At 40.0% G+C, this 25,993-nt stretch overlaps 1 protein-coding gene across 4 annotated transcripts in view; it reads right to left on the bottom strand.

The window, feature by feature from the left end:
- The window catches only part of SDK1 (sidekick cell adhesion molecule 1), a 384,276-nt gene that overhangs the window by 264,200 nt on the left and 94,083 nt on the right, over window positions 1–25,993 (bottom strand). For all 4 annotated transcript variants that reach the window (XM_030229673.2, XM_030229671.2, XM_030229670.2 and 1 more), the window contains 3 exons: window positions 13,023–13,182; window positions 7,513–7,619; window positions 3,407–3,554 (listed from right to left, as the gene is read on the bottom strand). In XM_030229673.2, coding sequence (XP_030085533.2) covers window positions 3,407–3,554; window positions 7,513–7,619; window positions 13,023–13,182 — 415 coding nt within the window. The remainder of the gene's footprint in view (window positions 1–3,406; window positions 3,555–7,512; window positions 7,620–13,022; window positions 13,183–25,993) is intronic.

The raw sequence follows: 25,993 nt of genomic DNA, 5'->3' as shown, positions 1-25,993 counted from the left end.
ATGCAGAATAATAACAAACACCTCAAACCCTAATTCTTCTCCTTGCTCATTTTCTCTTGTTCCTGATCTTTTAGTCTCCTCTCCAATTCTCCACTTCATGCTTTTCTAGCACATACAGAGCTTCATTCTGTTCTGGAAACACCTTTTGAAAATATCAGGCTGAGGCTTTGGTGACAGGAATGCATAAAAGCCAAAATGAATGTACACCCACACTGCACCAAGCCAGGAGGGGATGACAGTGACTTTTAGAACTTGAATTTTTAAACACACACCCTCATGTCCCACTGACTCTGCTGCACATTTGTAAGTTGCCTTAAGTCATAAACTATAACAGCAACCCCAGGAGTATGTGCAGGCCATTTGCTGCACATTTATGTATTATACAGGGATTTGTTGACTTTACATGCCCACTCATTTAGGAGCAACTTGTCCTCCTATTCCTGTTTTTATCTGGAGACTTTAACAAAATATTACCAACACCATGAGGATAGGTACTAATATGTGGTTATTTGCTGCAAATTCCACTTTGAGTAACACCAGCAGTTAAATTAAATAGAGTGTGCAGTTTGAAAAAAAATTGCCTGTGTCCCAAAGGAAACTTTCTCCCAGAAAATGTCACAGCCATGCACACTCTCAGAGCAGGATCTAAAAACAGGTGAAAGCAAAGCCATTCACTGATCTTTTCTCCCCCCACCCTGAACAACTGACAAGGGCACACAGTGGTTGGACAAAGAGGGGATAGTTTTAAACTAAAAGAGGGTGGATATAGGGAAGAAGTCTTTCCTGATGTGGGTGGTGAGGCCCTGGCACAGGTTTCCCAGAGAGCTGAAGAGCTGGCAGGGCCTCTCCCCAAAAGTGTCCTAAATACTGGTACACAGTGAAGGACAAACACATCAGCATTGAGCTCCTTAAACCTCTAGGAAAGCCTTACTGCAGAGCCAGTTAAATGACATTCCTTGAAACATCTCAAGAATTTCTTATTTTTCATTCTCAGAACTGTGTTACTTTTGATCTTTTGCACTTCTCACCTGAGGACAACTCTTCCCACACCAGTGAGATGAATCTATGCACACAAACATGAGGATCCTTTTTATGCCATAAAATGGTGCAGAGTTAAGCACATGTAAACTAAGGCTTTTGCAGGAGTAAGACTTTACCAACTATTTGAATGAATTTCACCATCACCACCACTGTTCTCCCTGTTTTCAGCACTGTTTATGCCCTCACTCCTCATGCACCACAGCAATGTCACTCCTAGAAGTCATTATTACAGCTGACACATGAAATTATGGCTGATTGATTCAGCCAAATCATTGTAAGCTTGTTTAAGAGCATTAAAAAAGCTTTGTATTGATTTAGCAATAGCAGGTACTTTTAATCAGATTAAAGAGCATCGTGCAAGGTGGTTGTATCAATTTCCCTGATCAGTTTAGCAGGAGATCCAGTGAGATTGATGCACCAGCCTAACTGGATCACTGGCTAAACTGATCAGGGAAATTGATCCCTCCTGGTGCACAACAAGCATGTGAAATGCACAACTTGCTCCACAGGTAAGAAACAGCTCCCATCAGATATTTCTCCATTTCTCACAGTTCTATTTGCATCCCCTCCACATCTCAGCTTTCCTGTATTTACAGGGCTGCCATACTTACTTTCCAAATTTCATGGGCAGCAAGATGTGAGTGGATGCTCTCTGGTTTTTCCAGTATTTTGAGACCTACTGCACACAGAGTGCTCTGATGATTGGTGTGTACCATAAATCTGTCACCTTCTGAACGGGTCAGACTCACTGTGCACCATCTATCAAACTTCCAAGCAGGTTCACACTTCCAGCATGGGCATTTCAGCTGCAGAAGTACTCAGAGACTCCTACACAGGCCAGAAAAATGTCCTCAAGTGTCCCTTTTAGACAAAATTTCTGACCAGGGAAATGGAATTTATATGGAAACCGTGAGGTGTGTTTCAGCCCTGCTGTAGCCAGGGTTGCAGCTCTCCCATTTGTAAGCAGGACCACAGTTAGAGGTGGTTTTACCCCAGCAATCCCAAAGGGGATGAAAGCAAGAGGAAAGCACAGCAGGTGAAAATCAGGATCTTTACATTAACTAATATATGCAATTTTCCCAAACTGCAAGAGAACTCAGGCCAATCTCCTTGTCAGGCCCTGCAGGCTTGCCTTGGTCCCTGTGCTCTGTTCCCTGCAAGGGTTCCCAGGAAACTCTCAGATATCAGGATAGCAAGGATTTGTCACTACCTGCAAATTCCTGATCTGTGTATTCTCAGCATCCACAACACAAAATTTGTAATGTGGCACAAGTGGGGGAAGAAGATCCTTAATGGTTAATAACTCAGGATTTGTCACTTAGCTCTCTTCAGGAGATTGCCCAGGAACCCATTGTTTCATCTTCCAGCTGTTTCCCATCAAATTGCTATTAAATTATTCATAAATTATTACATTGTTTCTTCACATCCCTGCAATACTAATTTTAACAGTTTCAAAGCTACTCTAATACCAGCTTTCAGATTTCAAAAAAGGCACCCAGCAGTAAAATATTCTGTACAAATTAGCAAAATTCAAATTTCAGAGAAGTTTTCCCTTTCTAATATGAACTCTAAAGCACTCCTGAAACACAGCAATATCCCATTACCATCACTGCAAGCACATCTATCCCTTTGAACACATGAAAATGTGATGCACAGTTAAAAAGTAACTAGCAACATCCCTGGCATTTCAACAGCTTTCTAATAAATGAGACAAGATTTAATCCACATTTTTTAATGTTACAGCTCTTCAGTCTCTGAATGAAACTGTGCAGATAAAAACATGGGGTGGCTTCAGAAAAGGATAAATGAGCACACCTTGAGATAATAACTAATCAAAATGCAAGTACTGTGTCATTAGGGGTGGGCTGCTAATTAGTAAAAAATAAATAAAATTGTCATTGTTGGCAAAAAAATAATGAAAAGAATAAACAATATCTAGAATTTTGTTGTGAGGGTAACAGTACTAAGCATAACTCTGTAACAAACCCCACAGATTCATGTTTGAAAAGAAAAAAAAACTCAGAATTCATTAAGTTAGTGCACTCAAGTAAACATAATTGAGAGATGAGCATTCCTTTTCCAAAATGCAGCATGGAAATGAACAGCATGAAGGAAGCTCAGACATTCTGCACATCCAGCCCCTTCTGCTGCACCAGGACCATTAAAAGCACATGAATTATTTTGTCAAACTGCTTCAGAAGTTCAGAGACAGTCTTAAAATAGTAATTTATCTCAAACTTAGTATGAACACGACTACTTTATTCTCTTTAAATCTTAATTAGTGTACTTAGAATGTAAGCTGTGTTATCAAATATAATTAATCATATTTTAGGGTGGGTGTATTTTGAGCTTTGCACTGACTTACATTCTGCTGCTTGGAATAATCTTGTGCCCGTCTCTGAACCATGTCACCTGGGGCCTGGGCTGGCTGAGGATGTGTGGGAAGTTCAGAACAGCAGCTTGTCCTTCAGTCACTGTTTTTCTCTGGTCTGTGTCCATGAAATCTCCCATATCTGAAAAAAAAAAAAAAAAAAAAAAAAAAAAATTAAAAAGAGAAGTTTTTGCCTTTCTCCCCATTTCTTTTCAGGAGACAGAGAAATCATCATGTTTCCCACCAACCACTGGCAGTGATAACTACTCAAGGGACACTGTGGATCAGGGGACAGTTTGGAATTGGGGGAGTTTGGTTTACAGAGGCAGATGAAGGAAACCCCAGTGCTGCTGCTGCCCACAGGCAGAGCATCCCTGAGCAGCCCTGAGCAGCCCTGAGCAGCTCTGTGCTCTTGGGCAGTAACTGAGGGGTTTTACTGGAAATCACATTTTAATGGAGGTTTGCCTGCTTGGGTTGGAAGCTTTTTCAGACAAATCCTTAACAATAAAAAGGAAACCCCTGCAATTCAAAGGGATGCTCATGGTGTAAATAAATGTGTCCATTTTTTGCTCATCTTTTTGTTTTTCATCCACAGCTACACAAACAGACAAGCAGCTCTTCCCCTGCAGCCAGGCCAACAGAGTCAGACCTAGGCAAGGATCCCAAAATGATCCTGGAATCCCAAGGTCGTGCTGGGGGCTGGCAGCTCTCCTGGCACAACATTTCAAGGTCAGTAGTGCATCCCCAGTGTTAGAGAGCAGCTTTTAACAAAAGTTTTACTGGAAGAAATGATGCTACCCTCGCAGAACCCCTGCCTCTGCAGGCTTTATTTCACAGGCAAGTTCAGGTATCTGGGGAGACCTTGGAGAAATCCAGTGAGTGTTTGTTTCTTGTTTTTCCATTGCCTTTTGTACTGCATTCTTATCCATTAAAATGAACGGGGCTGTAGGCTCTTACTTCTTCACCCTCCAAAGAACTTCTCTGCATTTTAATTGGATTTAAACTAGGAAACTGACACACACACAACAGAGACCTATGCCAGCTTCTGTCACTGAATTCCTTTTTTTTTTTTTAAGGACAGCAGGGTTCTCTACAAGTTCTGTTCTGCAGAGAGGGATGCAAAGGACAGAAAAGAAATGACTACTACCAGGTCTGTGAATGGCAGGAGATGAGAAGAGACAGAAGAAGAGCAGAAATTAAAAACACATGGTATTTTAAAGAAGCTTTAATCATCTTTGTGATTTTCAAGTTATTTATTCAGACATAATCAGCATTGTACTTCCTCTGCTGCTCCAGATTCCTTACAGCTGTAATCAGATCAGCTACTTGAAAAGAAATTTCAAACTGTGGAGGTGGATCTAATTAACTTCACTGTCGTGTGATTATTTTAGTTTTCACAATACAGGAGTTTTTAAGCCCATCCTGTAATTAAGATTTACTCAGCAGTATTCTCACAAATTTCTGTTCCCATTCAGTTAAGTAATATGTTAGCATGTGTTGAAATATTTTTTAAATTATTTAACAAGTTCCCTGCTACTTCAGATATCTAGGACATGGAAAACACCTCAGATCTTTCTCAGTGTCATTATAATTACACCTTTGAATTTTTCACTAGAGATCTTGAGCTGAAGTGTATTGGGAAGCATCCTCTACTCACTGGCAAAAATAGATAATTTCTTCTGAATCCTTCTGAGTTAAAAGACTAACATTTCAATCCCCACAAGTTTTGATGAGTGGCTAAGATGTTTTAGGAACCCCTTGGAACATTCCTTTCTGATATGTTTCGAAGAATAACCAAAAAGCAACAGATGATAAAATATCAGGAACTTCACTACATCCACACAGCTAAAATCAATTAATTCATATTAAAACCATTAAAACCGAGAAAACAATGACAGGGCATCAGTAGCTACCCTGAGTGAAGGAGAAAGGGGATATTTAAAACTTGTAGAACAGTTTAATCTGCAGGAATAAAGTGCAAATCTGACGGGCAATTTCACTACAGAAGCCACTGATGTCACAAAGGCTCAGGACCAAAGGTCTCCCAAGTCACACAGGATCTGGTTTGCTTTGCCTCAGTGTCTTTATCAGTGAAAAGAAATGAATAAATGAATTACTACATAGACTGCTTAATCAGACAGATTGAAGAGAGAACCTTTTAGCCTCCTTCAGCAATGCTGATCGAGAAATTGAATGGGGGGAACCTAAAACTGAAGAAAAGTAAACAATTGCACTTCTCACTCTCTGCAGAGCAGCCAAACACACACAAACCAGCCTGGAGAGACAAAACCCTGCACTGCAAAGGGGAATAAAGTTGTCATTTCAGGAGACAGAATTCTTCAGCAGCAGCAGCAGCAGCTTGGAGGAAAAGCATTCCTGTGTCTCCTTCTCACCATTGTTCCCACCAGGACTTCCTGAGGAATTGCTCCCTGCACTGTGCCAGAACCACTGCTTGCACAGCTGGGTAGGGAGCTGGGCAGGGAGGAGTTGGGAGACAACTTTAACAGCCCAACAAAAGAACTGTTGCTCTTTCAGAAAGTTTGGAGAAGTCTCCCAGCCCACAGCTGCTCAAAGATGTTTTCCTGCTGAGCCTAAAGGGGAGTGAGCTCCACTGCAATCCAGGAGTGGGAATATTAGTGGGATGCAGGAGGAAATGGGCACACTTTGCCCTGGGACTGCTGCCAAAGCCTTTGTCCCCTGAAACCTCACCTGGAGATGCAGCTCCAGAGGCTCCTCCAAAGGTTCAGTGCTGCTCAAGAAGAGGAACCTCACCCTCCTCTTCCCCTCTAAACCTCCTGCTCGCCCCACACCTCACTCAAAGTTGTGTTCACTCACAGCAGTAGATCCTCTGTGACCTGACAGAAGTCACTAAATCTGCAGAGGAGCATTTGGAAAAATGCTTGCAAGGGTCTGAGCCAGGTCAGAGTGAGCCCATGGTCAGTGGACAGCAGGGGCACAACAGCTGGCAGAGGTCAGGGAAGGAAAACCCCATCTTAGCAGCAGTTTATTTTTACTTTAGCTCCCAGCAGCTCTGAAACAATAGGGAGACCAAACATCAAATTACTGATTTCACTGACATTACAGATATACTGTGTGGAGTAAACTGATGAACATGATACCAAAACTTACATAATGCCATTTGCAACTGGTTTTATTTTAAAACACAGGAAATTCCATGTGATTTCCCTTATTGACATACTGGTTAGCTTGAATCAGTTCCTTCAAATTGGGTATCTAATAAATAATTGAATTTCTCTAAATTCTGCTTATCAACTGACACTTACTACTACTGAATTTCCAGTTACTGACCCTGATGAGGAGAAATCTGATCCCCTAAGAGACTTCTTAGGCACAGCACACAAATCTGCCTCTTTAAAATTTATTTTATGCTTTTACCTTTGGAAAAAAAATTAGGGCTAATCTTGTTATTATTTCCAAAGTTATTTGAATTCTATTTTCTATATGTTAACTGAGAAAAAGGAAATCAAAGGTATGTGATCATTTCTTATTTCACATTCATTAGCATGAACACCTGAGAAAATGAACTAAACTTTCCAAATGGCAGCTGGATTTCAAATATTCTGTCAAGTTCAAACTGAAGTGGGACAAACATACTGGGAGGGTTTGCTTCAGAAAGGTGTTGAGAACAGAATTTTAAAGTTTTGCTGTAAAACTGCTGATTTTGTACCACAAGGATTACAATGTGAACTCTTCCTGGTGCTATTTCACCATCCCATTCCTTTTAGATGCTGCTGTTTTCCTCTAGAATTTTTCTTCTTCTTGTTGCTGTTGTTTTGATAGTTTTGTGCATGGCCTTCCTTAATTCCATCAAGTGAACAGTTCTCTCATGCTCCAGATATCTCCAAACATCTCCAAACAATCTCATTTCCATGGCTTTGAACAGCTCCAAGACTGCATTGCACTGCTCTGAGCTGCTTCCATTTGATAACTGAAGTATGAAATTCTTATGAGGCAGTAATTGAAAAAACTTCTTAAGCCTGATATTTAACACCTGTTCAGACTGACAAATGTCACCACCCATCAGGTTTTTCACCCAAACAGAAGCTAATGAGTCACAGAGTGACCCCACTCAGACATACATGCCACTTGCACTTGAGATCTCCTCTGCAGCAGTGCCCCCATCCTGTTCCTCACGATGCACTGGTAGGAGCCAGCATCAGCTCTCTGCAGAGCTGGGATGATGTACCTGCAGGGCAAAAGGCACAGTTAGAGAGCACTTCTTCCTGGTTTGCACTTTGTCTTAAATGCTTATGGTATTTTTACTGACAAACAGCATTCTTGTGTAATCTCAGGTCTTTGGTTACAGAATTGACTGTTATATACAGATTTTAAAAAAGAGCTGACACAAAATGCATGAAAATACCTTTCAGTCTCCAGTTCTGCCTATGACAAATGACAAGTGTATCAAAAATTCACATGAAAGACAGACTTCAATTTTCCCCCTAGTTTTCTCTACCTTCATTCATACGGCAAAGCAGGTAATTAGTTCAAAGGAGCCACAAGAAGCTTAAGTGTAGTCATTAGAAAGACTTGCAAGAAGTATCAAAGCTTTCCAATGAAAGCTCCACTGTGTGACCACTGAAACTCAGGAATCCTGGAAGTGCCACCTTGTGCTGTACTTTGTGTTTGCTCTGCCCTTCAAACAGACACTCAGTCCACTAATCTCACCTTCCTCATTCAGCTACATCTGATTGCTCAACATGAAAATGAGCTGATAGGCACAGTTTTAATGGGAATAAAACACATGAATAATAGAGATAATCCTGCATTAAACAAACATTAATCACAAGCACATATTCCCCCAGTCACCTTCAGGAGATATTATGGCAGGATTAATGAAAGTCTTTATGGAAGATAAGGAAAAGGAAAACTGCTGAATTTTAATCTTCTAAATTTAAGTCCACTAAAAGAAAACATTTCTTCTTGGACTCAAATATATTGTACATACCCACGTGCAGAGCTTAATGCCTGAACAGGATCAGGGAGCATAAAACAAAAGAGGCAGAGGATTCTGGTGTCATCACAAAAGACACCCCAGCAGTTGGGTGACACCTCCAAACACAGGGGACTGAAGCAGAGCCCAGCACTGTGGGCAAGCCTTGGACATCCCTGGGGTTTCCAGGAGTCCCTGGCTGCCCATGGATATGAGCTGTGACTGCTGTGACCTCCTCAGGTCACTGCTGTGGCCTCCCCAGGAGCCACCAGCACATTCCCTCCTGTGGCTGTGCAGGAAGAGAAGGAAGATTCCATCCTGTGCTCTTTATGGGAGCCACAGCAAGCCCAGCACACAAAGAATGACTCTGAAGCAGGAATTGTTTCCTCCTGCCTGATGAGCCTCACCATGGGGAACAGAGTGAGAGAGCAGGTGAAAACACAAGGAGAGAAATCAATAGGACAGGAGGCTTCTCTAGTTCCTTACAAAATCATTTCCTTCTCTGCCAGGAAGAAGATTGTTGTAAAACATCATTATAAAAAAAGAAAGAACTGAAGATTCTAACAAATACTGAAAATTAATTTTTACCCAACAGTTATACGTCAACAATCTTTTATTCTCCCATAAAAATTTAGTGTCCTACTTGGCTAATAGCTTGTCTCTTAAATAAAGCCAAAATTAAAGGCCTCTTTTCTGAGTATTCATCTGTACTAGGACAGTAATACAGATTTAGTTTTGCTGCCACCAGGACAAAACAAATCAATTAGATCAGAAGTGTCCTACTTTGGTTTTCTTTTCTGACTTATTAAAGTTTCAGCAGGAAACATTCTTAACATGTTGCCTGAAGAAATGAAAATCTTTTAAAAATTTACAGTGAGAATCCCATCTACTTTGGAAATTCCAAGGCAGCCAAAACCTAGAGCAGCTGGATTCTCAGTGGACCTACTGGGTATAATGTGCAGGTACAGCAAGCAAAATTCAAGAATTAAATAACAAATGTGGAAAAAAAGAGATAGGACATGTGTTAATACTGTTTGAGACTAACTTGAAAATTGCAAATCTGGGCAAGGGATAAATATTAATGGAATTTCTGAGTCTGTGTTTACAATTTTAAACAATCTTTATGCTCTTCCTCTGTCTTATTATTGTTTTAAAACCTACTTTTCTATTGACCTAACAGCCTTGATACTGCTTGTTGAGCCATGCTTTTCCCATTCCACTTGTTTGCTGACGGGCACCAAGGGATATAAATAGCTTTCTAAGGTCTAAATCAGACTTTCTTTCCCTGAATGAACTGAAATCAAAGGTTAATACAATTCTTTACAGTGACAAGACAGAACTTTGCTTTATTTTTGTCTACGCTCAAACTTTGAAGACAGATGCTCCCCTTGCAGAGATGTGTCACGGTTTTGTGTGGAGGCTCCTGGAGTTTCTGGGGATGTCTGCAAGGACTTTGGAAAGTCAGCCCCAACTTTTCCCTCATTTTAAATGGCACAGCCAAGCAGAACCTGGAGTTTGGGAAGGTTCTGCAGAGAGATGGGAAGTGACAAGCGGAAAAGAGCAGCTTCAAGGGGAGTCTCCCTGAGCCTGACGTGCTCCATCACCCCTCTGCAAAGAGCTCCAGCAGGGAGTGACATCAGCCACCTGAGGAGAAATCCCAGCCAACACTTACAGTTCGCTCCTAATCTAAAATTTAAACCCTCATTTTAATTTTAAATGTCCTAAGAGTTGAAAGTGAAGCTATAGGCTACGGGATTTAATAGTCGTAATTATGGATACAGAATTAAAGCTAAGTGTGTTTTATTAGATATTCATGTTGCTTTTTATCTACTCAAGCTTTTTAACAAAAGACTTATGAATCAACTGATCTTACTTTTAAAGAACAGAAGCAAAACTGAAATGTGTCCATTGTTAAAACATAATAATCAGATACTTTTAAGTAGTTTGGTTGAAAGTGCATGGCTGCTCAGACATGACCTTAGTTTCTTAAATTTCAATAAATCAGTATCTTCAGGCCACAAAAGCAAATATGACAGACACACCTGGTGCAGAACTTAATTCAAAAGAAAACAAAGGGGGAAGAAAAGCAAACAGAAAAAAGACACTGCCTGAACATTACAGTCTCTTAACCTATAGACATGACCAAAATTGCTCCTGCAGTCAGCAGCATGGATTTGTTATCATAAGGTGGATCTCAGATCACAAAGAATTCCTAGGGTTGTTTTATAAATACTTAACACAAAGTGGTGCATGCACAGTCACTGTAAATGCTGGGCTGTGCACACAACCAGCCTGGTTAGACCAAGAGGAGCTGCTCACTCAGGGTCACCAATGTCACAATGCAGAGGCTCCAATTAGTTCTTTACTCACTTGGGCTGTTATAATAATATATTTCAGCCTGTTACAATATAGACATTACTTCAACTGAGACACACTAAGTAATATCAATTACCAAAAAATCTTTGATTGATGATTCAAATTGCAGCAGAAGTCACTTACTCAGGAAGATTCGTGCATTTAAACAGGCTATTTACCCAAGAGAACTGCACAGCAAACTGTTATGGGGTTAAAGGTTACATTTTGCAACTGCAATTTTTATGTCTGAGCATATCTTTTCCTTGCTTTCATTCATCCTAATGCACCTATGCCATTTTTTGGAAGCTTAAAGCTTTGCATTTCTACAGAATCAAAATCCTGTTTAGCTGAGCTCTGGCTGTGGTGTAGCAGTAGGGATGCAATTTCTAAATTAATATTTTCTATCAATATTATTATCATAAACCAGCAGCTTCCTCTGAGCCAGGTCTTTTAATGAGAAACAGAAATAAGAACAATATAATAAAATGCAGATTAATAAATATGGTTTGAATAATGACCTGACATTCACAAGAACAAATTAAATGCAATAAAAGAAGCAAGGGACTGAGTGCAGGTATGTGCCCACACAGCTTGGGAAAGGTGTTCCAATAACTGACTCACACTGTCATACACAGTAAAATTCCAATTTTGTATTGGGATGTCCACTTGTTTAAGAAATACCACGGCACTCAGGTCTTATTTCAAAATGTCACACATTCTTACTCAGGTTTCTCCTAATACCATGAAATGTCATCTCCCAGTGCCTAGCACACCTACAGGGCTGGAGTTCTAACCTTTCCTTGCTGCTCATTCCATGTGCATGTGTTTGTCCCCCCCACCATTTTCCCTCCCTCTCTCTCAGCATCTCACATGGTCAAGGGCTGCTTCCAGCTCCTTCCACCCAGCCACTACAACTGACTCTGCTGTCCTTGAGCAAAACAAGTGGCATTTGCACAAGGCCATGCTCAAACATTCTGTGATTTGTTGTGCTATTAGAGATCTTTTCATTTTCTAGAAAGCATTCACAAATCTCCTCTCATGTGCATGTGGCTCATAATCCACATCCCAAAGGCTTGAAAGCAGCAACCATGAGGAGATGCAGGGACTCAGGACTAAGGGGGCTCCTCCAAATCAAGTCTTGCATTTCTAGGGAACTTCAGATAGAACTAAATGCTTGGGTTGCTAAATACCCCACAAGTTTTAAAAAGTTTTTTAAGGGAATTTTTTCCCCACTGCTCTGTAAATGTAAATAATATCAAAAGCAGAACTAGTGCTAGGGTAAAATTTTGAAAATCTTTGAGAAAAGTAATTATGTATTATCTTGAGTAACAATATAGAACTTTATGTCATTATTTGCATTATCTGCATACCAACTCATACTGTAATTTCTATCTATAGTAATGGAACATGACTTTTTTCTACTGCCTTTTGTCCCAAAAATGCAGAATTTAGCTCACTTTGCAAAAGGTACAGGTGTTGTACCTGGGCTCTCTCTGTCACATACCCACCCCTCACAACATCTGAACTCACCTGGCAAATTCTACAAAATTTGAAAGCACCAAATAAGCTGCATAAAAATTAAATTTCCGTAAGGGTACAGAAATTTCTGTTTGCACGGAGAAAACCCAGTGAATCCTCCCACATTAGAGAAAAGCAGCCCAAGCCTGGCTGTCTGGGGTTGGTGCTTGGCCAGCCATGAGCTGCCTATCAGCAGAATGAGCTCTGATAAGCCAGGCTGTGGTTTAGCTCCTGTTTGATGGAATGTCTGTGGGATGGGGAGGAAGGCAGGAGGGAGGTCCTGGGGGCAAACTGCACAATCATTACAGGGCAGTTTGTTAAACTATCAGCTCCCTTTTGGAATTGCTGGAATTGAAACAGAAAGTTTTGTGTGGAATTTAAGACAGAGCACATTCCTGTAGATCTGATGGAGACGGGCAGTCCCAGCGAGCCTGGCTCTGTTCAAGGATGAGTTCACGCATCATATGTAACATTTAGCTAAGGAATGTGGCTCCTATTTATCACAAACACAGGTCAAAGTTACATCTCCAGCAAAAGGCACTTCTGGTACTTAAAAATTCCATCTCAGGACCCATGTTTTGAAGCATTAAATCTTATTTTTAGCAAAGGAATCTCATCTCATCTGTTTACAAAACCTCCTCTTCTTTCATAATAAACCCCCAAGTCCCTGTGCCTGTATCTACAAAGCTCTCTGAGGCATTGGGAAACTGAGGGGGTGGGGTTTGGTTTGGGGCTGTTTTTTGCAATTCCACTTGCAGAGGTGATTATATGGATGCTATTTACTTGTATTCACTGGAGTAGGAGGTGATTTCACTGTCGTTGTGCAACCACTTGAATTCCAAGGGCCAGCTGCCTTCGGCGAGGCACGTAAGGACCAGTCTGTTTCCTTCCAGGTGGATCTGGGGCAAGCCTGGCTCTGTCTTGAAGAATGGTGCAACATCCCCTGAAATACAAAGGAAAAAATGGGTTTGGAGGCTATTTAGGAAAATATAGGAGAAACTACTGATATTTAGCTATTTTCTCCCCAACACGGTCATGGTAAAACAAGAAACAACATGATTCAGTTAAGGCTTGCACTGGTGCATTCATAACTGAGCTTTATCTTTAGGGGCAGAATTACCAAGATCTTGATAAACTTTGTCCTTGCCCTCTCAGACAAGTTTTTGTCCATGTTTACTCTTTCTCCAGATGAGAATTCCAACATTGTCTGCTGCAGCAGGCAGTGAACAACCCAACTGGATTTTTTTCCCCCCTTCTCCTTTCTGAGGATTAAATCCACTCAAAGCTTTTATTTTTTTACCAATTTTTTTTAAAGTTTCTTGAATAGAAACCAGAATTGTAATCTCGGATAGAAATGATTATCACAGCAGGAGAAGTCTCAGGGTAAATGAAGATTCTTGATAGGGAAAAGAATTTAGAAAAAAACACCTCACAAGTTAAATGTATTTTTCAATGTTCTTGCAAACCAAAATGTGTTAAATAATAGTACCTGAAACCACTAACAGATTTTTGAATTAGGGTACTTCAGTAATATGCAAGGGTCACTTGTAATCTCACACTCTTGTGTATCACAAATAAAACACTCCAAGCAGCAAAATTCGTGATGGGTAAATTGCCAAAGCTCTGCTCAAATACAGATTGATTCTGAGTCCACACCTGCTGGAGATCTACCCCTGTCACCTCTGGAAGATGAAGACTTTTCACACTTTACGTGTTGAATTTCTACCTGTAGCTCTAAAGGAACTACAGGCTTAGTTTTAGAAGCATACAAATACCTTCTATAACCAAATTAGCACAGAATGGGAAGGGATGCTACAAGTCATCCAGCTCCAACCCTTCCCATGGGCAGGGACACCTTCCACTAGACCAGGCTGCTCCATCCAACCTGGCCTGGAACACTTTCAGGATTTTATGATTGCACATAAAACACAGGAGTGACATTCAAAGTCAGAAATTTTATAGAAAACATTAATAATACTGAATAAGTAGACAATACTGAGCTCTTCTTTCAAGTGTGCAGGGTGTGTGTGTGTACTTTATATATAAAAGACAGAAAAAACCTCAAGATACACAAATGTTGTCCCACTGCAAGTAATGGTTCAGTTAAACTGCAAACCTCCCTTTAAACTTTTATTTTACACAAAAATCTCAGGCATTTCTATACTTGGAATTTTATGTTTAAACAATTATATTTCATTCTTATACTTGGCATTTTATATATACTCAGGCATTTTATATTTAAAGAGTTTAACCTATTTTTTAAAGCTTGGAGTGCCCTCACGTGCTGTTCAAGGCTGGCTGGAATTTTTGCATCCACAGGTTCCAGAACCACTGGCAGCCCCAGGAGCTTGGGCCAAGGGGGGCTGGTGGTGGATTCCCAGTGACCCTGGTGTTCCACTGGGGTTCACAGCCCAGCCTGGGGATTCTCAAAGTCCCCAAGCCTTTATCTTTCACTTTGCCTCTGCTCAGGGGATGTTTCTGGCTGCAGAGCAGGCGGCAGCACAGGCTTGTTATCACTGAGGGGTCAGAGCTGGGCTCCAGCTGAGCGTGGCCAGGCAGCCCCAGGCCCACTGGTGCCAAACATCTCCTGCTATGGGCCATAAATCAACCACAGCTCCTCACCCATCTGATGATTTGGATTGACAAATTCTCTCCTGAGTTTTTAGAATTTAACTTCAGGAACACAGTCATTTATGCAGAAAGAAAAACCACATAATCTTAAAGCAAGGCTTATAAACTATCACACAAAATCCAATCTAACAAACTGAATTAGAAACTGTGTTTGGGGTAGGGCTCTTTTCTGATTTGTAGCATTTTAAATAACCTGTCTTTCAAACAACCTGATTTATGATGAGTGCAGATCAGCAGGATCTTCTCTAAATTGGCTATATAGGAAGCTACAACAATACAACATATGAGAAAATTGGAACAGCTCCAAACTAGCAGATATTCCCAGACAAGCCAAGGAGAGCTTTTACACTTCTCCACAATATTACATGACTGAAAATATATTCTGCAAAGCTTCTCTTCAGTTGTTGTTTTAATGACTGCAATTATTGTGAAATCATCTTCTCCCAATTCTCATTGTCTCCTAAATAGTAAAACCAACCAATATTTTAAATGTTATAAAGAAAAATTTAAGTTGGAGTTACAGGCTGTTCCTGTGAAATAGAGTTATTTTACTCAGAGAGAAAAGCAGATTTTTACAAAGGTATTTCTAAACAAGAGAGAAAATGTAAAATCCTGTCAAAGGTATTTTGGGGAGTCTCCCAAGGGAGCTGCAGACATTCTACCCTGGTAAGATTAAAGGTGTCAGGCTTCCTCTGGAGATGGAAAAGCAGCAGCTGGGAGCAGTGCTGGTGTTCAGGGGAAGATAACAGAGCCCTGCTGGTAAAGTGAAACGATTCGTGCTGAGTCTCCTGCAAACAACACTTACCTGCTCATGTACAGAGGCTCCTGGAATGAGCTCCCTAAGCTGCTCCTCCCCAAAGAAAGTTCAGTCCCTGAGGGAGAGCTCAGTGGAAGTGGTGTCTGCACCAAACTGAGTCATTTGTTGATCCTTGTTTTCAGTAATTTACAGACTCAGCAGCACAACCTCCTTCATTACTTACTCTGAATTATCCACTTACTCCTAACTTATGTCTTTCCAAGAAAAAAAAGATGCATTTGGAAGACAAAGTGCTGCCCACAAGTCTTCATTCAGCCCTATATTTCCCACTCAAATATTCCAAACCCAGTGATGCTGCAGCCCACTCAGAGCTATCTCCCATTTAAAGCATCACAATCATGCTGTTATTACATGAAAATGATTCTCAAAACCCAATCCAGTTCTGTTAGAAGCTAAAATTTAATAGACCTACGGGAATATTTTTATAAAGAGTATAGCATGCTTTATAAATTACCCTGGCTCTCTGGAAGATTTACTTAAACCCTTGAAGTAATTTTATCTTCTAATCCTTTATTCCTGACTTTCTCATCAATCACATACCATCAGTTTATCAAATTCAATTATGCAATCAGAGCTCACTAAATATTCACTAAAAGCAGAAATGAAAATAAAATACAGAGCAAAAAATCCTTGCAGAGAGGCAGCTTTGATGACATTGGCTTTTCTGCTGCTCACACCTCAGGCTCAGGTACCAAGGGCTGCACCCTGGGCTTTATTTACAGCTTGAAGCTGTAATGGAAAGCAGAATTTAAAGCTGGACCTGCAAGGAAAGGTTTGATTGTTATAGAGCATCCCAGGGAAACAGGAAAATTGGCAGGGAAAAAATCAAAGCCGTCTCAGAAGGGTTGTGGGAAAGAAGTAACTGGCTGAGGGATGGAAAGCACAAGGGGGCAGTTAATAGGTATGAGATACTTGCACTCAGTAATTAACTACAGAAAGGGCTCACCAGGAGGGTAACCTTGGCCAACCAAGGGTTTAGAAGCCAGGAAGGCATTTTTTGTTCTATACTCTCCAAGAATGGAGTAAAATACTAATGAAAAGACAATCTGAGTCCTAAAACCAAAAGTAATGAAATACCGCAATTATTATTCTTGGCTAGAATATTTAAAAAAAATAAAAATTAAGCAAGCTTTCATGCTATACACTGTTGCTTTTCCTAAATGTGTTGATACTTCCAGCCTCTCTAACTCTTCAGCTATGCTGATTTAAAAATAAAAGTAATAATAATTAAAGAACTTTCTGAGTTGCAAGAAGGAGCAAAGGGATAAGGTGCCAATCTGTTGGCACATGTATATTTACAGCTTCAGTAAATTTTCATTAAGTCTGCTTACCAAACTCGCCAACATCCTGACTTCTGTCCTTAAAAGGATGCTGCAGATTTATTTTTATGTAAATCTCAAGAAGAAGTAGAATTGAATATGCCAAAATTATCTGGAAATTTGCTCCAAAACATTTCTGCCTTGCTTTTCTGCACCTCCAAACTGCTTGAGTCTCATTACATTGCTGGGTTGGCCCATCCAGTTTCTTTCTTTAATACATGCAAGGCTTAGATGGATTTTACCTCAAAATAAAGATTCAGGACTAAGTTCAACAAAACCCAGACAGTTTTTCTTGCACTAATGCTGACATTTAAGTACAAAATGGTGCTGGGTCCTCTACCCTGGGCTTGTCCCCAGCCCTGGCAGATGAGATGCACAGCAGGAGAGCTGAAAGCTCCCTAGTGCTCCATTCTGCTTGAAAATCACCTTCAGGCACAAATTTACAAACAGGACTTGCAAGAGCAAAAGGCAGCCTGGCTGGACAGCTTTGGAATGGCAACAAAAATTCCAGGAGCAGATGCTCATTAAAAGCCAAGGAACCCCAATCTCAAAGGGACTGCATGAGTGAATGTGACTCCAGAAACAGGAGAGCACCATCTCGAGGACCTCAAATATTTCCTCTAACAAACAAATTAGCAAGGCTCAGCTAATGATTCTGAACTCTTGAAGAGCTTACATTTGTAAAGCACATAAAGCAAAGGCAGATTAAATAGATCTTTCAGTTAGCACAAGGTCCTACAAGATCTTGAAAGCAGTTGCACAGTCCTGTCCCTCAGGAATTAATAAATTTTAATAAAAGACTGAATTTGATCTTGAGAACCTCTACCCTGCAGAGAAAAGGAAAGTTGCAGTATTCCAGAAAAATACCACATCACCCTCATCAGTAAAACCCACTACAACTACCCTCTTCAAATCTCATCTTTTTTCCCTCCAGAAAAGTTGGATACCAACAGTTACAGGTAAAATCAGGTGCTCACTTCCTGAAAAAAAGATTCTGTGGTCCTGAACACTCAGAGGAAGGAAAAGGCAGGGAATGCTGAGAGCAGGTTGAAAGATCCCCAGTGCCACTGCTCTTTGTCTTTGTTATGCATCTCTACTTTTAAGTCTTTTTAGGTGAGCTAATATTGAATATTAAAAGTAGATCAACCTGCACATAAATCAGCAATTCAGAGCAAATACAGCTCAATCACTTAACAAATACCAGGTGAGCAGCTGCCTTTCCATTGCTCCATTGGCCCTACAGGTTCAACATTGAAAAGAGAGTTTTGACTGAGATACATTTTTCAAACAATGAGTTTATTAAGTAGCACACTTCTATTGATTTTAGCTTATTAATCTCCAGTCAAAACATGATGCACGTTACTGTTTCTTCATATCTTCTAAAGGTATGATCAGCTGACACAGGAAAATAAAAACCAGAATTATTGCTGAGGAATTCTTTGAGGAAAATGAGGTAGAGACTGAATGATCAGCCCAGGAGATCAGCAATACAGAATGGTTTTTGCTCTCAGTGTCTGCTAGGAAAGGAAATGTGAGCCACCTTCAGGTGGGTGAACAATGACTGCTGTGGGAAGAGAATCCCAAAAGGGCTGTCTGGGGCACTGAATGTGTAATAGAAAAATAAAGGTAAAATGGCAACTGGAGTCAGGAAACCCAAACTAGAGACAGGAAGAATCTTCTCAGTAATCCACAGAAATTGTTACAACTGTGGACAGCAAAACTCCATTGAAGACCAGACTGAAGTTCAGCTGTGAGCACAAACAGTCGAGCACGAGCTGCTCTGCTCTGACAGAAAATAACTGCAGCTCCTGGGAAAATGGCTTTTCTTCTTATTCCCAAGTTGGACATAGAAAAGGTTTTTCTCTATTTCCTTTTCAAAAGGATCTTTTAGTCTTGCTATCTCAGTTTTCTAATCTCAGTGTTTCTGATATGCATGCTCTGGATGCAAGTTGTACTCTCTTGTGGAAATGAGCTTCAATAGATTATATGGCATATGAATTTGGAATTATAACACAGTAAATCCTGGGAAATGTACCAGAAAGTCAGATTGAACTCAGATATATCTGAATCAATCTTCTTTTGAATTCAAATTTTCTAAAACGCATTGGTGAGATGCTGGGGAAGTTAGTACATGATCTATTCATAAACTGTCAACAATGTCAAACATACATTAGAGCATTCAGTCACTTTAACTGTATTGATTTGCAGGAAGTCTATTTTACCCAAAACATTGGATGTTTGAGATTCAAATTTTTGTGGTTGGAAGTGTGACATAAATCACCAAGTACAACAATTAAATTTAAATTGCATTTTACTACCTCATTCTAAACCTCAATTGCAAAGGACTGATGCATCATAGTGAATATTTCATTAAAATATCAGGTTATTTTTCAAATATACTGCAGCAGCTAAGAATTTTCACACAATGGTATAAAGCATTCTCTCAAAATGGATTTCCTGAACTTTCATCAGAGACGATATCTGATTTTATATTAGAGGAGTACTGAGGCAACTGTATTTAAATCAGTCTTTCTTCCCCACATTCACACATCAAGGAAATGAGCCCAAGCTGCCCATTTTTGTCATCCTACAGATTAAAAAGATAACCTTCTTTTTGGTACCTCTATTATAATCCCTGAATGCAAATACAGATATCAGCTGAGGCTGATGGATGGTGCTTTTAGAGGTTTAATTGGGGATGGAATTAAATTGTTTTAGGACTCAGCACATTCTGTGAGGAAGCCCACATATTTTTAGAATAAGTGACATTTATTTCTTTTAAATGCACACTCACAGGGAGACAAGATTTCAATGGATAATTTCTTTTTTTTTGCCTTGAACAGCTCACATAACTAATTGGCAAGTTAGCTATTGGGTAATTGCCAATCATATATTTGATTTGGACGGAGGAAATATTGAACTAAAGATTGCAAACCTGTTGCAGCCCATCCCAAGAGGAAAACTAAACATTCTGTAATGTATAGTTATGATTAGCTTTCAACAATTCAATAGAATAGGAGTCCCAAGCGGCAAGAATGAGTGTTTCACACTGATAGTTAAGTAGATTTAATTAAAAATTCTTTTTTTTTTTTTTCTAAATTGAAGCATCACTTCTCTATTTCTGAATTACCTAAATGGCTCTGCAGATTCCAGTTGGCTTCTCTGCTCCTCATTTCTTGATGCAAACAGACCAAATGTTTTTCCCAAATCTTGGCTAACACATAGTACTGCTTAAAAGAACAAACATCCTAATTCATTCCCTAGAAATGTCCACAATTCTAAGATAAACACTATGAAGTGACTAGCTACACTAAAACCTGTTTTGATATTTCCAACCTTTCTTCCCTGTTTTAAGGCACAAACATTTCCTGTTATCTCTCTTAGCCTTCTCCCATTTTTCTCTATAAACAGCTTTAGATGATCTACAGAACTCCATTTGCATCCTGAGACAACAGAAAAAAGCCAGGGCAGGATTTTTTATGATAAAAAAAGAAAATCTTACTATCACAGATGTTTAAAATTCCTTAAACATAACCTGTTCTTTGTATTCATAAAATCTACTCCCTAACAGTCTGCCATCTATTTAAAGACCATCTTTTCATTCACTACACAATCACTTCTTGAAGAATCCCCTTTTGAGAAAAGATTTCTCAAGTTTTATTAGAAACACTCAAAACAGAACCACAGCAGACTTTTTATAGGGCCTGGATTGTGATAGAAAAATAAAAAAGACAGTGGTTGGTAGCATATCTCCATTAAAATTCAACATAAACCTCTCTCAGTTATCCCCAAATACACCAAGAAAGACTTTCCCACATGCAATTGTATTATTCTTTTCTTAAAATTGATTTCTTCAGCAGACCAGCCAAGGAGAAAAAAAAAATAATGAGCTGATATCGTTTTAACTGAGCCTCAAGCAGCTCCTGATGTATTAACCTAAAATCCCACTAAGGCTTCCTTTTCCCATTTAATTTCTACACCTCATGTTTTAGTCTCACTTTCTGATCACCTGTAATAATTCAGTTCAGTTGGGGCAAAAAAAATTATTGGTTTATTGTTTATCAGAAGGCAGTGAGTATTCATAGCTCTGTGAATTCATGGAATACCACAGAATCCCAGGATGGTTTGGGTTGGAAAAGATCTTGAAGCCCATCCAGTTCCAAACCCCTGCCATGGCAGGGACACCTTCCACTGTCCCAGGTTGCTCCAAGCCCCATCCAACCTGGCTTTGCACACTTCCAGGGATGGGGCAGCCACAGCTTCTCTGGGCACCCTGTGCCAAGACCTTACCACCCTCACAGGGAAGAATTTCTTCTCAATATCCCAGCTAAAGCCACCCTCCTTCAGCATAAAGCCATTACCTGCTGCAAGATTAGAAATCAAAAAGCTACATGTGATGTTCTAAAATTATGTTTACTGTAGTTCATCCAGAAAAAGGCTCCAGAATTCTTTTTCTTTTGTTTTAAATATTCATGAGGATGTTTTTCAGAAAGTTACAAATGCACTGAAAGAAAAAGGCACATCCGTACAAAGCGGGCAAATGAAAGAGAACCCATTAACTATGAAAACCAAAACAAAATCTCCAAAGAAACCTCCAGCCTCTGAATTTGGTATCAAAGCACAACCTCTGTGCTTTTCATATTCTCTTCATACAGTGATGTTTACAGAGCCTCGCTCAGAGACTCGAGGAAATAAGTTGTTAGTGTTTAAACCTGAGCCCTCAGCAGGTGGAAGGCAGAGCTGCCTCGCTGAAAGGGAACCCAAATATAGCAGGATTTCCTTCATTATTTTAGCCACAAAGGAAGCTATTGTTGCTGCTACATAATCTACAATCTCCAACTACTGTAGGGCAGCCTGATCACACTGATATCTAACCAGCAATTTATAAATATACCCTCTAAATATTCCAATTGACACTGGCACGAAGGAGAGATGAAACCCTACACAACACGTAACAGGAGAGAAAAGATGAAAACAGAAATGTGCTTTCCTCAAGTTCATGCCTGCTATATGAGGCATTCTCAGTGTGCAGACAATAAATAAAATCAAAAAGATAAACAGCTGAGGAGTGTCTGGAAGTACCAGAACAGAAACACAAGAGCAGCAGGAGGAAACAAAGGAACAGCAAAGGCACTGCCAGACCTGAAAGCCATGTCAGGCACCTATTTATGTTCTCAAGGAGAATTTATTTCTAAATAGCAAAGCAGAAATGAATATCCAGAGAAGATATAAACACAACTCTTTTGATAAAGGGGGCTGGAGAGGAAATGATTCATGCTCAAGCCTTTGTTAAAAGCAATGCCTACTGCTCACTGCTATTGTTATTTTGTTTAAATGTAACTTGTAGTTTTCTTTTTTTTTTTTTTTTTCCTTAAACTTGAAAGATGTAAATAGGTTTAGAAACTGGGTAACGCCTGCCTCAAAATACTCAACACAAAGGATCTGAGTGGTGTAACTGAACTGGAGGGTGGTGAGCACAGGAGCCCACATAATGCTGAGCAGAGACAGGACTGTTCAAGTCCTTGTGTGACGCTGGATTAGGACAGAAATGCCAACAAAGCACAGCACAAAGTTCACAGGACTCAACTGAAATATTCCCCCATCTTGAGAAAGCTCTGGGACAGGCACCTGGTGAGAGACAGAAGCACAGAATGACCCTTGCAGAGCTCTCAAGGTATTTCTGCAGACACGCCCAAGGGGATGGACCAAAGGCTCTTTGGAAGCCTCTCACAAACTGGGCACCTTCATTTTCCCAAATATCACCACTTATTTCCATCTCTTTTACACCAAATCCTTTCAGAACCAAGTGGAATTCTTTCACCACTTCAAGGAAAATACACAGATCTAGAGGCTATAGAATTATTTTGGCAAAACATGTAATTTCTTCTTGTCAAAATGGGAAGAAACATATCACTGTTCTAGCAAACATAACTGAGCTTGACATATCTGAAGGCAAAGAAAAGGAGTTAGTTGATTAATCTGGATATTTTATTTAATTTTCTTTAGGTTATAAATAAGCAGCAAGTTAATACTGTTTTCAACTTTTGACAGTTCTAATGTTAATTACATGTACTGGATTTTATAAATCAATACTTCTTACATAAAGTGTTATTTAACTTGTCAAGTGCAGCAATAGATCAATGCATTTACTGTTCTTGCTAACATTGATGGATGACGTGCATCAAAAGCATATGTAAAGGAAAAAGAAAAGACTTATTTGTAAGCCAGACAGGGTTAAGCCCCAGTTAGGCAGATGGGGGATTTAAACAGTGTTTTGAAAAGAACATCTTCACTTTATTAAGATGTGAAAAGTTTTCTTCTTGTTTGGGTCTTTGGAAGTTTGGGGGTTTTGGAGTTTGGGGTTTGATTTGGGCTGATTTGTGGGTTTTTTTCTTTTGATCCTAAAGCCTGCAGCTATCAGCAGCAGACTGCTCAGTGTACAGAACTGTTATATTAAATCTGGGGATCCTATAGGATACAGAGGCAATCAATTGCATCTCCCAAACTTCAAATGTACCTCACTAAAGAGCCACATCCCCACATGTTCAGCACCCAGTACTTCCATCTAAACAAACAAATAAGGTAGTTAAAAATCCCAAACAATAGTTGATAACTACTTCACTATTTGCAAACATGCTACAGTTAAAGTCTTTAAAATTTTAAAGGATGTACATGAAAAATTTTGATCATAAATCAATTTTAAAGACTGCATTCACTGCATTATGAGCTGTCATAAAAGAAAAACTCAGTCAAAAATCATCCTAAGAGCCAGTACTACTGCACCTGTACATCTTGAAGAGAGATAAAGGTCCCAAAGTAACTAATTCTCATTATTCATTTGTCCCATTTGTAAAGAAGACATAAAGTATAATAAAACTATGAAATCCCAAAGAACTGAAAGCTATTTATTACTCTGTATGTAACTACAGTAAATCAATAAAATATTGGTTAAAACCCATTATCAGCAGTGTGTACATATACAGAATGTATAATCATGTACTGAAATAGAAGGGGAAATTGTTTTCCTTCTATTATAGACAGATTTCTCAGAACACAAGTAATAATTGCACAATATGTTATTTCCAGTGCACAGAATGACAAAAAAAGGTCCTTTTGCATTAAAAATTGTCATGAGGATGGGCTTTTCCCAGTTGTAAAAGGTAATGAATGCAAACTTGAAGTGTTATCCTTTGGAAGTAATTCAAATAATCATTATATTTTAGAGTAATTTATCTGAATAGAAAATAAAAAGAGACCTCTGTTGTACGAGTACAAGATTCAGGGAAGAACAAGGAGACTCTATTCCATCAGCTCTGCTGCTTTGGATAATATTTATGAGAAGTAACAAGCAATGACTACAATCTGTGAGTTGTGTTAGCATGTCTGAGAAATAATTAACCAAAAGGAAAAACTGAAAAACAATGGTGAATCTAAGAGAGAAGTTTTTAAAGTTGCCTTCAAACCCTGGAAAAAGATGAAATGCTATTTAATAAAAAAATTTAAAGCAAAAAAAACTATAAAAGAAACCGCTTTGTCTATGGACTAACATATGTCCTGCAGGACCTTGTTAGCACCTTCAATCAGACTGAGAGTTAATGCAAAAAGAGTCATGAGGTTGTCCTCAGAGTTGGAGTACTTTGTTTAAAATAATGCAGCAAAAGACTTCTCTTCACAAAAGCTCTTCTGAACTGTTAAAGGAGAATGGGTGTGAAAGAGAGAGGGGATCAGCTGCCTCACATCCAGCCCGGGGTTGTACACCTGCAGGATTTTCTGGGAGCTGTCAGCACCCAAGCCTTGAGAAAAGATCATCCCAGTGAAAAGTGGGAATTGTGCCTGTGTAACCTTTGTGTCCCACAGGGAGCTGTGAGTGGGGAGAAGGCAGAGCCTGTGGAGGCTGGCCAGGAGATCCAACACAGAGCACTCAGTGCTCACTCAGAAATCCAACACCAGGCTTTGTCCTGTCCCACTGGCCCACAGCACCAGCCTGGCAGGGAGGAAAGCACAGCTACCAAACCCTCCCCATCTCACTGACCATGCTGGATCCTAGTCCTGCTCTCACAGCCAGGCAGCAGCCCCTGCTGGAGACCACCCCAACAAATACAGGCAGGCTGGCCAAAGCCTGCTGAGCAGCCCAGAACTAACAGAGAGCAGAGCTCTGCTCCTCGCTCTGAGCCCTGCCAAGCTGGCAATAACAGAGATGTGCATCCACAAGGAGCATGGAATCAGCCAGAGCCTGGGCTCAGGAGCACTCCTGTGTCCTGTAGGAGGTGAGCCTGGGTGGGTTTACAAGTTCCATAAATTTGCTCCCTGGGGGAAGCAGTCTGCTGGCTCAGCTCTCTGCAGGATCCCCCCAGCCCCTCCAGTCTTCTGTTCCTGCTCTATACATCCACAACACCATCGAGCTGACAATTCAGAAACTGGACCAGATGGATGTATAACCCCAAACAGTGCTGTTTGTTAAATCTAAAAGCTATTAATCAGAGTAATTTCCTTTATTAAACTCTGTGGGAGAAAGGGATAAATATAGATGAAGGATTATTACCTGAGTTTACTGGGAGTGCATCACAGGATGACACACACTGAGCTTATTTTCACCCAGCAACACCAGAGAGAAATGGTGACAGCAGAAATGTTCCTCCTAGAAACAGTAGATTATTGCAGGACAAGGAAAGCAAGAAAGGGCAGCCTAAATGCTTTCTTTGAGGAGCTAAGGCATGTCATTTTCCCCAGAGGAAATAATTACACTCTCTGAAAGGACTGGCAACTTCAAGTTATTTTGAAACAAAGGGCAGTTCTTTGTGTAACAGGAGCACTGAGTTGTTTCAGAGAAGCAATAGGTGAGACTGGATCAACAAAGTTACCTTCACCTTCCACCAGGCACTTAATGCCAGCCCAGGGGGAAAACAGCTGGGCTGTTTGAGGTTTAAACCTCCCAAATAATACTTATTCTCCCTCTTCTGACTCTGAAATTCCTACATTTTTAGACA

This window comes from Serinus canaria, chromosome 14 (genome assembly GCF_022539315.1).
Source record: "Serinus canaria isolate serCan28SL12 chromosome 14, serCan2020, whole genome shotgun sequence".
In the NCBI taxonomy this organism is placed as follows: Eukaryota; Metazoa; Chordata; class Aves; order Passeriformes; family Fringillidae; genus Serinus; species Serinus canaria.
The sequence above is the reverse complement of the archived record's forward strand: the minus strand, read 5'-3'. Positions and strand labels throughout refer to the sequence as shown.